At 29.8% G+C, this 16,324-nt stretch overlaps 2 protein-coding genes across 3 annotated transcripts; one reads left to right on the plus strand and one right to left on the minus strand.

The window, feature by feature from the left end:
* Positions 1 to 2,788: 2,788 nt before the first annotated feature.
* Positions 2,789 to 5,698, minus strand: LOC108564883 (fatty acyl-CoA reductase 1-like; the record flags this gene model as incomplete). The annotated part of the gene is made up of 6 exons (XM_017924080.1): positions 5,507 to 5,698; positions 3,861 to 4,109; positions 3,545 to 3,806; positions 3,304 to 3,490; positions 3,079 to 3,252; positions 2,789 to 3,020 (listed from the first exon to the last, which is right to left on the minus strand). Coding segments are annotated over exons 1-6 (1,296 nt in total), but the record flags the coding sequence as incomplete, so codon positions are not given.
* Positions 5,699 to 10,684: 4,986 nt separating this feature from the next.
* On the plus strand, positions 10,685 to 15,047 carry LOC108564884 (tyrosine decarboxylase). 2 transcript variants are annotated; one of them, XM_017924081.1, is made up of 10 exons: positions 10,685 to 10,746; positions 12,622 to 12,937; positions 12,999 to 13,050; positions 13,114 to 13,184; positions 13,244 to 14,020; positions 14,079 to 14,244; positions 14,307 to 14,377; positions 14,433 to 14,629; positions 14,683 to 14,769; positions 14,821 to 15,047. In XM_017924081.1, the coding sequence occupies exons 2-10, from the start codon at positions 12,623 to 12,625 to the stop codon at positions 14,942 to 14,944; spliced, it is 1,860 nt and encodes a 619-aa protein (XP_017779570.1). In that variant the 5' UTR covers positions 10,685 to 10,746; position 12,622; the 3' UTR covers positions 14,945 to 15,047. The 2 variants fall into 2 exon arrangements, with proteins under 2 accessions (XP_017779570.1, XP_017779571.1); XM_017924082.1 differs by having other exon boundaries at positions 10,696 to 10,746; positions 12,593 to 12,937.
* The last annotated feature ends 1,277 nt before the right edge of the window (positions 15,048 to 16,324 follow it).

Consider the following 16,324-nt stretch of genomic DNA (forward strand, 5'->3'; position numbering starts at 1 on the left):
AGTAATGCATTATTATTAAAATTATAGATATTTCAGTTATTGACATTTATTTTTTATGATACTTCTAATTTACATCTAATATGGAATATTAGAAAAATCTGAACTATTTTGCAATTTGAAAATAATTTGTAGAGTTAAGTCAACGGTGAATAATTTCAAACCGCAGCTGCTGAATTGCTATAGTAGACTTATCGGCGACCCTAACTTTTTTTTATTATTCCACCTGCTATGCTGTTTCGAAGATATATTCTTTAGCTAACGGGCAATATCCTCATTAGTCATTCCCTTCCACCGCAGAAAATGTATGTACTACAAAAAAATCTTTTTTTTCTGTAACTGATTCTGTAAAATTAATAAAAATTCAATGAGGCTTTAAATTATTTAAACCTTCGTTATAGAATGGTAATTTTATTAAATACATCCGTCTTATTAAATAATAATGTTTTTTTTTATACAAACTATATAGTATTAGTTTAAACAGTTATATTTTTACTAATATTTTTGTCTCTAAATTTTAGCTACTGTTTTCAACAATATTAACAATAATTAATGTAATTATTGTAAAATGTCATGTCATGTTGTCTTCTCTTGTCAATTATACTTATAAACAATGTTTTATAGTAGGCGTTCAAATTAAGTGAATTAATGCGCACGCCAGTTTCTTTACTCACCCAAGAAAACTATTTAATATTCTCAGCGTCTCGGTGTGCCATTAATTCAATTTGTAATTTGCATGGAAACATGAAAGAATTTGAAGTTCGGACAAGCACGCTATGGAAAGTTAAATTGCTGCGAAGTGCCATCTTCTGCCATCTACCGGCGAGTAGTCGCGACTGACAATATTTATACACTCATTTAATCGCCATCTAGATAAATTATGATACATTCATATAAATACAACTGAATTATTAAAGAAAACTGCACCTTCGTGGTTTATCGGTACAGAAAACATGTACATGCTTTTCCCACAAGACCGAACACTCGTCATGCATCACCACATTTTTACTCATTCACGAATTCACAGTCATGCATTCCTAAAGATAAAAGGCAACGGGATCAATTCCCCACCTAGCCACATTGAAGAAAAAAAAAAAAAAAAATGTACATGCAATTACAGTTTCCATTTTTTAGCTATATAAGAAGAAATCTATTTATAATTACAGATTTCGTTTTTCAGTTATAAAAGATATCTATATCTGATTACAGATTTCTGTATCCACTTACTAAAGAAATCTACTTGTTTTCCCCATTTCTTACAGGTTTCTGTTAGGAAAAGTCGAGAGATATCGAGTTTTCAGTTTAAATTTAAAAATATTATTATCACAATTTAATAAATAACATGCATTGCATTTGAAAATTAATCAAAACAATTTTGGGACACATGTTTTTAAATTAGCGTTTGATTTATATGTTATCTTTTTATATTTAATAAAAAAATAAAAGAATATCTTGATATAAGACGATTTCATTTACATAATGAGCTAGTGTCTATTCTAATTTAATCAAAGGACATAAGTTATGTATCATCTGCGAATGTAGCACCAGTAATTTTATTGGATATAGTCAGATCCAATGTAAAAATGAAATAGAGAAAACGTCCGAGTATACTTCTTTGATTTCAAATATATTGGACCTTGCTTCTTGCAACTTTATCAGGGTAGGTCTATCCGTTTTATAAGATTATATAATTTGGAAAAGAGGATATAGAAGTATGAGAAGAAATAATGGAAATAAATATTTCATACTCGTTTTTTTTTTCAAAGCAGACTAAAAATAAATAATGAAAAATCAATGTGTTCGTTATTTGATTTTAAAATCTATTATAATCCACTATGTTTCTAGCACTAGACTGTATATGTCAAAAATCATAAAATTACAATAAATTGTCACAAGGATTGTTTAAGCCGGAAAATTTATACCGTTATTTCAATCCAAAGATCTACCACATAACACAATAATGGCAATGCAAGAAGAAGTGTATTCTGGGCAATGCAAGAAGCAGTACCGGATGCATAAGAATGAGTTACGATCCAGTGCCATCGATTGTAATCTTTGTATTATGGCAATGTTAGACATGCTGCTGACTCCCCACATTGTTGGCAGTCTCGTGGACATGAGCTTCGCCATGAAAATAGGGGAAAGTAACCATTCTTCTCAATTTTTGTAGCTACTACTGGGTTACGTCCTATAAAAATGGTCAATAGATAGTTTATAAGTAAAATGTTTACAATTATATTATTAAGTTGTTACATAAGTCCGTTTGTATTTTTGTGTGCACACATTAACGTCCAGTGGACTGTGAATATTTAGGTGGAATGGTATTTTTGCTAACGATGGTTGTAGTGTACAGTTGTGGCTACATTTTAGTGCAATGTTTATTTAATTCTGCTATCTAGTTTGTCAATGCGAGACCTCACACATCTGTTTAGATAATTTATTATCATCTTTCAATTTCCAAAAATTGTCCATGTGCTATAAAATTTTTCATGGTTACATCAATCATCAACAGAAATTAGAATATTTTTTTGAAAATTATAGTTCTAGTAATTTTTTCGCGACCCCCATTGAGAAATTTACACCCACACATATTCTTAGCAAATATATAGTTATACTTGGAAAACTATTTGAATTTGAAACAAAAATATGTGAATTATTTGGTTGTCCTTTATTTTAGTAACATATTTTTTTTTAAATTTATAATCACACACCGTCTTTATTCGAATAATTATCTATCTCTCAATTACAAATATAATTACTGTAATAATTATTTTATATATGACATCATCACGGTTTTGAAAGTGCTATCATCCGGTATTGCTTTTTGATGATGCTCGTGCATGTTTTTATAAAATGAATCCCAATCGATTTCGTGCATATCGAAAAGAAACATTCGCTGATCGACCGCATTTAGACTACTCCACAAACAGTCGACATTTTTGGTAAAAAAATTGAATTCTTTATTCATAAAATAGTGCAAAACTCGTATCATTTTCTCGTGTCTTCTTATAGTATCTATATTCCTACAAAAAAAAAACAAAACAATGAAAACAATATTGATATTTTGGGATTATAACTAACCTTGCTGGTTTTCCAATCATTTCTAAGTATAAATCCTTTAAGTGACAGCTCAAACGATCTTTGAATGATCCAAATATAAGCCACGGATTATGTATTCCTTTCATGTAACTCGTGTAAAGATCCGCCCATGTTTGCGTGTATAAAGAAAAATTGTAAAATTTTATATGGGCACGACTGAAAATTTTATAGTTAGAATAACAGAACGAAAGAAAAAAATATGTTTACTCATTTGAAGCAACTTCATTTGATGCAGCTAAGATGCAATTCACGCAAAAGTCGACCGGCGGAGCGTTTCCTGGAGCTTTCGGATTTAAATCAACCATATACCCAAGATGTGCCTTGCTCAAAACACTTGTAAATCCATTAGGATTTTTTATCCAATACGGAAATGGTTCAGCGTAAGATTCGATGACTGAAAGTAAATTATAAAAACATATGCTTACAATCGCTATAAGCAAAGACTTACTGCTGCCAGGCCTGAAAATACCAATTTTGAAATGATTCCTGTACTTATACACCAAATTCTCCGACGCGTTTTTTGTGTACGTGTACGTATTGGGCCAATCCATCATCAAATTCGCGGATTCTCTTTCCAACTCTTCAGAGGTAAGTTCGTCGCTCATTACCATCAGAATCTCAGGATCTACCGGATGAATGTAGAGTTTCTCATCTATTTCATGCTCAGATCGTCTGTGATTTACGTACGCTGTCGATATATGCATAAAACACTGCAAAATAACTATTTAAAACTCATAATTAAATATATTATTATTATTAATTACGTCTAGAAAAGCGCATCCTTTTGCAATTTTCAGTAGCTCGTTTGTGCCGTAAATATTGTATTTAATTGCGTTTCTCAAAGGCGTAATTTGGTTAAGGCAAGCTGCGCTGTTGACTATTATGTTGACATTGGTATGGATTGTTTCGATCATCTCTGGTGTTAAATCCAAATTCGCTTTCGTGATATCTCCATGAAGCCATACAATTTTATGCAAATACGTTGGATTCTGATTTTTAACTTTGTTGAATATCTTAAAAAAAAAACAAAATTAATTTATATTATGAAATAACTACTCAATCTGAAAGTACTTACTAATTCTTCTTAAATTAATTATAAAATAAACGAAATATTAAGTAACTTGTGCAGAAAGCCCAAAATATCCATAAAATATTAATATAAGTAATTAATTATGCAGATGTTCTAATTTTTGCATTTTTTTATTATTTTGTCTCAAAATTCAGTAAATGATTGTTAACATAAAACGAAACAAAATAAATAAGTAAATAATACATTTTACATTAGAATAAAATATAAAAAAATTATGAGGAATATTGCATAAATCTAAATAACAATCTATATTGCAACAGTTACGTAAACTAAAATAAAGAGAAACATTTTAATGCAACGTCAAGAATAAAACAAATATCAACTGCAAACTGCTTTAACTGCTTGCCCAGGAAATAATAGTATAATGTACATAAGTTGATTGAAAGAAAAACACCAAAATTCATAACGGTACTTTTCAAGCTATCAGTGAATGCTGCAAATCTGACTTCAGACCTATTTTCGACTCTTGCAACACCTATCAAATGTTTTGAGACTAGGAAGGTCTGGAGCAAAACTTCGAAAACATAGTGCTATGCGTTCTTAATTGGCTGTGATATTTGTGTGTTTATAAAGGAATAATTAGGAGGCTTATGTATTTAATTATCGAGGTGTATAAGTTTGTTGATTGCTCGGAGGGCCATTCTCTCTGCCACGGCAAGATTATGATCACCGAAAAGTAACTTTTTGAATAGAGGTATAGTTAATGAGTGGACTATAGTACTTTTTATAAATAGATAATTGCGTTTTAACGTTCCATCTCCGACCCCTGATCATCAGCGTTTTAAAAAGTTATTGCATTAAAGAAATGTATGAAATGTTAATACACGTTTTAAATATGTTCATTGTTGTTTCTTTTATTGTTTTCTCTGGGAAAGAAGATCTATTATATTATTGCAAACACATAACGAAAGAAAGTAAAACAAAATGTCAAAGTTTTTATATTTAGCTTTTTATTTTTTTCTATTATTGTTTGAAGATTAGAATTATTTAATAGATTTTTGAAATACAGTCACAAACCGATTAAAGTAACATTTGATATCTATAAAATATAGTTTGCAACAAATACAAATTAGACGATTACTAAAAGAACTAAAGCATTGAAATAAAAGTCAAACTTAACTGCGGTTAATTGTGAACAAATTATGCCTAAAAGTTGAATTTATTTTATTTAAGTTCCGAAAATTTTGACAAAGATAAAATAAAATCTCTAAATGCTGAACATAATAAATTTAAAAAATATGTTATTTTATTTGGTTTATCAATAAAGTTAATATTCTTCACTTTCTTATATAAAATTAATTGAACCAAAATAACACATACCTCATTGCTGAAATATTCGTTGACCCTTTTATTGAAATTCTGTTCTTTTTTAGTTCTAATCAACAGATAGATGAAGCCTACGTCTGGAACGACGCGCAGAAGTTTTTCCACCAAACATGTCCCGACTAGACCAGTGGCGCCTGTTATTAGAATATTTTTTCCACTAAAAAATTTGCAAATATTGCTCTCCATTTTATGCAAATGTAACAATATTGTCTGTTGTAAAACTTACAATACACGAGAAACATCGTTCCTTCTTTTATATAATACTATTCCTTTAATATTTTAATATTTCAAATCATAAAATTTATTAACTCATAAGGTCACAGACATCGTTTGTACACATTTATGATACCCCATAAATTTAAACATAGTAAAATATTTTATAATAGACACATTATATTTTAATATACTTATCATACTTAATTCTATTATTTGTATTTTATGTCAAGTAATTTTATTTACAATCTGTTCATCAAATCATTATGATGATTTTTATTTATTTTTTATTTTGTAGGTTGGCTGTCGTCTTGTAGGTTAACTTCAGTAGTATATTGATGCTTTGTGATTCCACTATTTCCTTTGACAGTGAATCTGCTGCTACCCTTAAAATTGTCCCTCTCGGTGCTTGCAGAAATAGGGCCATCGTTCATCACAGATGAACAGTCAAATGAATGAGGTTCAGCATATGGATCACAAAGGGCCTGGCTTGACCAAGATTTAAACCTGTGACTACTGACACGTGGGTAAGGCGACTTAACCATTCGACTGTTAGTCGCCCTATTAACTAAAGTAATCTTCATTGTATTTTGTATTTAGTATTTCTTAGGTTTTCTACTAGTGTTAGTTTTGTTATAATTGCAAGAAACGGGAAATTGATAATTTTATTTAGTGCAGAAATAGGTAATATGGCCAGGTAATTTCAGTTTTGCAGGCTATTTTTATATTATTTATAATATCTTAGACACAATAGCCAAAAATAATAAAATTTTCTTTACGTTATTTACAATATCTGAAATTAAGAATTCTGAACTATCACTAACATGCCCAATAATTATTAAGAAAAAAATTGCTGAGAAAAGGAAACTACGCAGAATTTAGCAAACTAATAGAAGACGAAACGAATCTCAATCGGGCGATAAACTGAATAATTTTAAAAATACGAGGTTTGAAAAATATTAAATAATCTAACTGGAACTCCAATTTAGACCGAGAAAATGGAGCAATCTCAAATCCGTATTCCTCTTTCCTATACGCAATAGTGATGGTAACAGAAACAACAGGGAAAAAGCGAATGTGTTTGCAGAAATTTTGGTAAATGTCTGGAGAAGGAGATTGGTTGACAGTGTGGAAAAGATGGTTGAAATAGATCAGTTTTTGGATGCTCTATTCCAGATGAATCTCGAATTAAAACCTGTCCGTCCAGTTGAGGTATTTTTTATAAAATCAGAAAATTTAAATAAGACTCCTTGATATGACTTAATAACGGATAGAATAATAGAAGGAAATCCGCAGAAAATCCATTGTACTTCTCACCGCCATATTTAAAGCTTGTTTAAGATCTGGATATTTTCCTTCTCACTGGAAGGTCGCACAAATCGTAGTCATCCCAAGGCCTGATAAAGTTCCCGACGAAGTAACTTACATAAGCTTATTACAAGTGATATCTAAATTATTCGAAAATCAATTGCTCCATTGTTCTTTGGACCTATATTGACTGAGGAAAATATAATATCGGATCATCAATTTGATGAGCATCAAATCCATAGAGTAGCTAGCAAGATTAGGCAATCACTGGAAGAAAAAATATACACAGCAGCAATTTTAAATATCACACAGGCTTTCGACAATGTTTGGCATAAGCGTTTATTATATATTATATAATTAAACATAATGAAACATAATCTAATGACATACCATTCACCCTAAAAAAGGAACCTGTCCTTCAGTTACTTTAAATCATAATTTAATCCAATGAGCTGACGACGTCGAATAACTGTGAACAATTTTAGATCGCAGACTTACATGAAAAAAAAATATATAAAAACTAAACGGAAGCAATTAGGAATCAAATTCGCCTAATTATATTGGTTGATTGGGACACGATCGCAGTTATTACTGGAAAATAAAATTTTAATATATAAGGCAGTGTTAAAACCGGTGTGGACTTATGGTATCCAACTTTGGGGAACAGCTTGCAACTCAAACATTAACATTATTCAAAATTTCCAATCGAAGTGCCTGCGTACCTTGGTGTAAGCTCCCTGCTATGTGCCAAACGACGTTATCAAAAATGTCCTCCAAATGAATACAGTGAAAAGTGAAATCTTTAGCAATACTCTAGCAATTAACTTACTTGACAATAGTGAAACTCTCCATATACTAAAAAGGCATAACACCCTTGATCTCCCTTATAGATTTGAATATCAAAAGAACGTTTTTAGTTATTTGGTATTATTGTTAAAATTAATATTTATTTATATTATATTCTGTAATATGGAAGGTTTCAAATGAGAAACTATACCTCTTATTGTAATATTTTCAAAACTGGTGGTAGATTGTGAATAAGAAATTATTAAAATAAAATTAAAAAAGATAAAAATCCTTTATTTTATAGATTTATTGCGCATAACAATAATATTTCTTTCGAAGTCATTTTCATTTTCTAGATCATTTTCACTGAAAAGTAAAACATTTTCAATGTCAATTATTCAACTGTTTGTATCTTCAGTTGTTAGCATTCGGCAAGAAATTGTAATTAAGCCTCCTTTTTCTTTATCTTCATTTACTAAAGGTTTTCTAAATCTTTTACTGAAAAAAAATATAATAACATTTGCGAAAACTATAGATTGTTTTTACTTAGCTAGATTATTTTCTTATTATATCGCAACTTCTGGCTATATTTTCACTGATGAAATATTTTTAAGGGAACTTGGGCTTGAAATTGCGGAATTCATTATATCGAAGGTTTGTTAACATCTGTAAAGTTAACCGATGTGTGACTATATAATTAAAGCAAAAGATAACTTTACATCACTCAATATAATTATTAATAATTTTTTTATTTGTTTATTACGTTCAGCCTTTTGTAAAAGAACGATGCAATAAATAAATCAACAAATAAATGTAATAGACAATTAAAAATATGCGAAGCACATAATATAATAAATTTGAACTGGCGTTGCGCTGCTTGGGATTTTAATAGAGTTCATTGTAGGTAGTATATTGAGCAACAGGCGTAGGGTGTGTGTATATATATATAGCTGCATGATAGGATCGCTCCCCCTATTTTTATCAAGTGCGAGGGATAGAGGGATATTTGAATGAGAATGAATGCATCGGAATTTGGCCTCATTCCGGTGCCGCAGAATATTTTCTGTGCGCTGGTGACGACAAGACGAGATGAACCTGACAAGGCCAGAAATCCTCTCTCCATCTCGCGCATACCCATTCATACTTCGTTAACGCCCCCGCTACCGCACAATATAGCACTGAATACTGAAATGGGGATCGTTTGAAAAGCCATTAACACACCGCAAATATTATTTGCCAGCGATTCGATTGAATTCACACGATGAGAAAATTAATTAAAAATACTATATGTTAAGGATCTGTCTTCTTCAATAAATTGGATTTCAATAGCGCTGTGCTTCCTAATACATTTCCAATATAATTATTAAATAAAATAATATATACTACTGCAAAAACATTAGAATATATTTATTTGTTGTCCATATGGAATAAATCACAGAAAATCGAAATCTTAGATAAAAGTAAGTTCATTATACTTTTAGGCAAAAGTGGATTTCGACAGGATAATAAATGATAAAATCTTAATATTTGTTGCTATGCAGTATGATTATGTTGTTTATGAGAAAAAAAAACTTTTTAACATCTCATATTTATTTGTTATCATACCTGATGATTTGTAATATATGTATAATTAGAAGAACATTTCTTCTTATATTATTACCTAATTATTATAACGTATTTAAGAATAAAAAAAAACAAAGATTTTTTAACATTACTACAAAATGAACTCCATTAATTTAATATTTTTTTCTTTACATAATGAATATTGTTGTACTTATAGAGTACAACAAAATGTAAAGTTCTTTATAGTGCCAGCATATCAGTTTTAATTAAATAAAAAATAGATTAATGTTATTCATAAATTATAATTCTTCATTCAATTATATGTTTATGAGTATAGAAATACATTGCATACATATTAATTTAAGTTATGTTTATGTGTAAATTTAAAATGTCATTAAAATAATAACTTTCATTATTAAAATATATTTTCAAAAACCAGAAACATTGTCGTAGAAAATGTATTTCTGACTCTACATTTATTGGTAATAATGTTTATTGTGTGGCAGTCGAGTGTGCCACAAATACCAAAAATAAAATATTTGTAAAAAAAAAATGGAATTATAATTTATGGGACAAACATATAATAAAAAATAAATAAAATAGGAATAAATTTTAAAATTTGGACAAAACAACAATTGTATATAAATAAACATACATTCAGTCAAACGGATGTCAACCAACCATATAAAATATCTTGTAAGTAAATATTTTTTATTATCGTAAATTTTTGTACGCAGCTTAGGATGAAATGACTGTTATTGTAAAAAAAAGTTAAAAAAAAATAAATTTAAATGAATTTGATAATTATTTTTATCATCTTCTTTACGTTCAACAGAAAGTGCATTTTGAATTTTAGTATTTTATTTTTAAGTAAATTCATAATATATTATATTTTCTAACATATAAGTTTGACTGTTTTAATCTTATTTTATACATTTTTTATACAATTTTTAAATGATAGTATTATAATCATTTTAAATTAATTATTATTAAATATAATAGCGGTATTATCGTTTTTACTTTTCAGAGAAATTGCATTTCTTTTGCTTCCTTTTTATTCGGTCACAAGTTTTTTATGTAAATAATGTCTACAGCAATGGTTACAGCAGTTTGATTTGTTTTTAACGTTTTGTAATATCGTTATCTTATGCAAATTAATACTCTTGATTTAAACTCTGCCGATTAAAAAAAATATATCCCTCCCCTTTAGTCATTATATGAAGCAAGGATAAAGTAGTTCGGCGCAGGCGTTGCAAAACTTCGGTGGATAGTCATCCAGTTATTAAAAAGGTAGAAGTTTATTGCGTCGCGTGCATCCGGGCATACAACTTCTCTCAGCATCCACCAACGCAGACAGTCAACAGGTAAGGTTATATGGCTTTATATCGCAATGATCATACAAAAAATTGTTTGCCTTTGATAAATATTTTGTTATTATTTTAAAGATTTCAAATTATATTTCATTCTGAGCCAAATACAGGTATCCCCCGATTTATGAACTAGTTCCGTTACAAAGGGTTGTTCGTAAGTCAAGGGAATTAAAATTTTCAAAATGTAAAATTCAGTACTACTGACTACATAAATTTAAAAAAGTAGATTTAAAAAATACAAAATACTTACTTACAAATAGTTTTCAATGTAGACATCACAATTATTTATTAAAAAAATACAAAAGAAACAAATGCAACAAAAAAGTAGTACATCTTCCAAAAATATTATATTTAATTAAAAAAAAATATCAATTTCTGTTTGGAAAGTTATTTTTTTGTCACTATATATCTCCTTGATACAAGTTAGAGTTTTCAGAATTTTGTTCATAAGTTGGTAAGTCGGGGGATACCTGTACTAATTATATCTATTACTGGAGTATTGAAATTTCAACTAGATAGTTCATAATTATTTCCTTTGTGATTAATTTTGGTAGGACAAAAAGGCGGAACAGAATCTGAACAAAAAACAATTTACGCTCATTCAATACTTTTTGCATCAATATTTAATACCCTTTCTAAATTTATTACTTTCCGATTAATTAAGTAAGATGTGATGACATTAATTAGTAGAAAATATGAATCTTAAAATTATATTTCTTATTACGTTTGTCGGATTTTAAAAACCGTTCTTTATAAAGAAATTTAATTCGAAAGCCGGTTTTTTCAACTTATAAACCGGTTTTTGAGCCTACATGTAAAATATAGTTAAACATGTATTAATTATTTTAATTTGATTAAAAATATAAACATTTCTTTGATAAAATCGTCTACGCCGTTTTATTGTTAAATACTTAGTTTAATGAAACAAACAGAAAATTGGGAAAAAAATAAGTCTTATTCTTAATTACCAAACGAGATGGAAAAGAGGTCATAATAGAAAAATCAATTTATAAAATATCTTCAAGAGCCTAAGGAAATTAATTCATCCTGTCTATAATGATAGTATTATTTAGATTCGTTATTTAGTACTTTAAAGACAATTAACAAATCTGTTTTTCTACATAGATTCTATTGAACAATTTATATTTTGTTATAGTTTTATTTAATATTGTAGATTTTTGTATAAACCATTCTGATAACTCATTCAATATAAACAATCAAGCTTTATAAACATAAAATAATGTGAATTATGTTTTTCTTAAATACATGTTTCTAATTTCCTTACATACATATTATAAGTTTGTATTCATTTGTTGTGCTTATTATTTTATTGCGGGATAATTACGAGAAAAAAGAGATTGGAATAATGTGACCTGGAGTGATGAGATTAACATGTTTTTTTTTTCAGATAAACTTGACATAATCATATTTGGTATTCAATTTTCGTTAAAGTTAATTATGTAAAGCAATACTAATAAATAGAAATCGATTATTGTTTTAGCAGTTTATTTAACAAGACTTTAACTTTTTATTATAGAAGAATCAATATAATTGTTGGAAAATTATAAATACGTCTCGAAACATCTATTTTTTGAATTTGGAAATATAAATAATGCATATAATAAAGATGTCAGAATTGGAATTCAATTCATGCCAGTATTAGAAAATCTAATTAGGAATTTCTGTTCGACGACGGACTTAATACGTCAAACTTAGTGATCTTAATTATCTTAAGAAGTTCGAGGAGTCGAGAGATTTCAATACCAAAATTAATCATAATTTTATTACGACGTTCCAATTATATTTTGCCTAAATGTTAACCGAATATTCGTATTTGCAGCAAACTGGTTTTGATTATTTTTTTTTAAGGATGGACAGTGATGAATTTAGGGTCCGAGGGAAGGAAATGGTGGAGTACATCTGCAGTTATTTGGAGGATATTTCTAAACGACGTGTTACGCCTTCTGTCGAGCCAGGTTATTTACGTAAATTGATACCAGCCGAAGCACCGCAGGAACCGGAGGAATGGGAATCCATCATGCAGGATGTCGATGCTAAAATTATGCCCGGTGTAACCCATTGGCAACATCCTAGGTTTCACGCATATTTTCCAAGTGGAAACTCATTTCCTTCAATTTTAGGAGATATGCTGGGCGATGCAATAGGTTGCATTGGATTTTCCTGGGTACGTATAATTTTTTAGAGTTAACTATTTTTGTAATAAATGTTTAACAATCATATTTTAGGCGGCAAGTCCAGCATGCACGGAGTTAGAAACTATAGTGTTAGATTGGTTGGGTAAGTTTGAAGTATGCAAACGAATGGATTATATGGACTAATTTAATATTTATGATTCGATAGGAAAAGCTATTGGACTTCCCGACGATTTTCTTGCAATGAGACCAGCCAGTCGAGGTGGAGGCGTTATACAGGTGAAAAACAAAACCGTTTGCTGTTATATGAACTAAATAACTATTTCTTGCATATTCAGACATCTGCTAGCGAATGCGTTTTGGTGACAATGTTAGCAGCTAGAGCACAAGCCCTGAAAAGGTTAAAGCAACAACATCCTTTCGTCGAAGAGGGTGTTCTACTCTCGAAGCTTATGGCATACTGTTCCAAGGAGGCTCATTCGTGTGTCGAAAAAGCGGCTATGATTTGCTTCGTAAAATTACGTATATTGGAACCAGATGCTAATAGTTCTCTTAGAGGGAACACGTTGCAGGCGGCAATGGAAGAAGATGAAACCATGGGTTTAGTGCCATTCTTCGTATCTACTACGTTGGGGACAACGTCGTGCTGTTCATTTGATAATTTAATGGAAATAGGTCCGATCTGCAGTAAATTTCCATGCGTTTGGCTGCATGTCGATGGAGCATATGCTGGCAATGCTTTTATTTGCCCAGAATTGAAACCACTCCTGCAGGGAATCGAGTATGCAGATTCATTTAACACTAATCCCAATAAATGGTTGCTCGTAAATTTTGATTGTTCAACACTCTGGGTTAGAGATAGAATGAGATTAACTTCAGCTTTGGTGGTAGACCCATTATATCTGCAGCATGGTTATTCTGATACGTCAATAGATTATAGGCACTGGGGTGTACCACTTAGTAGAAGATTTCGCTCTTTAAAACTGTGGTTTGTGATGCGTAGTTATGGTATATCTGGTTTGCAAAACTATATTAGACATCACATTAAACTTGCGAAACAGTTTGAATTATTAGTTTTAAACGATCGTCGGTTTGAGGTTTGCAATGAAGTCAAGGTAAAAATATTTAAAATGATTTGATTAAAAATTACTTTTATTTCTATTATATTTATAGCTTGGTCTAGTTTGTTTTCGATTGAAAGGAAAAGACAAACTAAATGAAAAACTGTTAAGCAGTATAAATGGTTCCGGAAAACTACATATGGTACCAGCAAACGTAAACGAGAAATATGTCATACGGTTTTGCGCTGTTGCTCAAAACGCAAGTAGTGAGGATATTGGTAAAATTTAAATAAAATCAAAATTATGATAATTGTATATAAATACATTATTATTATTTTAGAATACGCGTGGAAAGTTATAACAGAATATGCCAGCGAATTATTAGAGAAAGATGAATGTGAAAAGGAACAAGTATGTATCATAATTATCGTTTGATTTATGAAAAATTAATATATTTGTATTTCAGGAATTACACGATGAAGTATTTGAAATTTTAAACAGCAAGAAAAAAGAAACGTTGGCTCAGAAACGATCATTTTTCGTTAGAATGGTAAGCGATCCAAAAATCTACAATCCTTCCATTGCTAAGGGATCACCAACGACACGTAGACATCTCACGGAGAGTGCAGTATCTCCAGAAAATATCAAAGTGGAACCACCATTGTAAATATAATTGTGGTAATATGATAGATCATTACTTTAAAATTGTATTGCAGAAATAGTTCATCTTGGATTAGCTGGCCCATTGCATTTATATTACATGGCAGAAATGATGATAGTGCTAGCGGAGATGTTCCTATAAGGTAAAATGAAACTATTAAATAAATGCATATAATTTCTATAAATTTTCACAGATTCAGACATTTGGAGGCTAAAGTAAGGTTGACAGCTGCTTCTAAACAAAACGGAGGTCAAATTCAATCTGCAGATTTAGATGTTAAGTCTGCGAGGCGTTCCCCGATATCGAACAAAAAATAATTTAACACATTATATAGCTATCAGTTGGAACAAGACAGGACCGCTTTATACAAGAGTACTTAATAAAAGAATATATATTCGGCTTTCAAAAAAACACATACATTAATTGCATCTATTATACAGATATTAAAGAATGTAATGGCAATTGTTGTGACTGGTTTAATAAAATAAATAAACAAAAAGCATATTATTTATTTTGTACTTTTAAGCAAAAAACAGTGATAGCTAAAAATAGAACGTAATAGACAATAATGCCAGGTATTTTATGGTAACACGAATTATTTTGCTGTGAAAAATCACATTTTTTTCATCTTTTTTCCAATAATCATTATAAAATTTCAACAAAATTGCAAGTTCAGAATAGAAAGCATAGTAGAAACTTCTGAATTGTCGAATTAAATAAAAAAATATTATTATTTGACAATGAGATCAGAATTTTTTCATCGATGAAATCGCTCGACGCATTCAAAAGATACAATAATTAATTTTAAAAACTATTTTTTGAACCCAGTTAGATTTGAAAAATCTGAGAGCGCAATAATATTAGCAACGCTTTCGTAAGTAACTATACCAAGTTCCATCAAAATCGCTCGACGCGTAAAAAACGATACAAATAATTTTTAAAATCATAGCCGCTTTTTCGACACACGAATGAGCCTCCTTGGTACAGTATGCCATAAGCTTCGAGAGTAGAACACTTTCTTCGACGAAAGGATGTTGTTGCTTTAACCTTTTCAGGGCTTGTGCCCTAGCTGCTAACATTGTCACCAAAACGCATTCGCTAGAAGATGTCTGATACAAATTATTTCTTATATCGAGTGCCATTTGAAAAATATAACAAAGCTATAATATTACCAGACCTTGCCTAAGCGACTACAACAAGTTTCATAAAAATTGCTCGACGCGTTACAAAGATATAATTAATTTGGCCCACCATTTTTTTTATGTCATGTAATTTGTAAATTGTTTTACATTGAGTAAATTTAAATTCTGAAAGCTTTGCAATATTAGCAGCGTTCTCTTATGTGACTATAATAAATTTCATGTAAATCGCTCATCGCATTCAAAAGATACAATTATTTTTGCATAACAATTAATTTTAAAAATTATTTCTTGAACAAAGTGCGATTTGAAAATTCTAAGAGCATTATAATTGTTAGGAAAAATAATTTTTATTCTGAACGCTTTGAGCGCTTTGGATGAAACTTATTATAATCACATACGAGAGCGCAACTTATTTTGTAACGCTCTCAGAAATATTTTTTCTTATTACGAGGTATAAATAAATATATAAATAAAAACTTATTACTTATTACTTATTACACTTATTACTTATTACTTATTACTTATTACTTATTACTTATTACTATTACTATTACT

Source organism: Nicrophorus vespilloides, unplaced genomic scaffold (genome assembly GCF_001412225.1).
Source record: "Nicrophorus vespilloides isolate i.1.1-1 unplaced genomic scaffold, Nicve_v1.0, whole genome shotgun sequence".
Lineage (NCBI taxonomy): Eukaryota > Metazoa > Arthropoda > Insecta > Coleoptera > Silphidae > Nicrophorus > Nicrophorus vespilloides.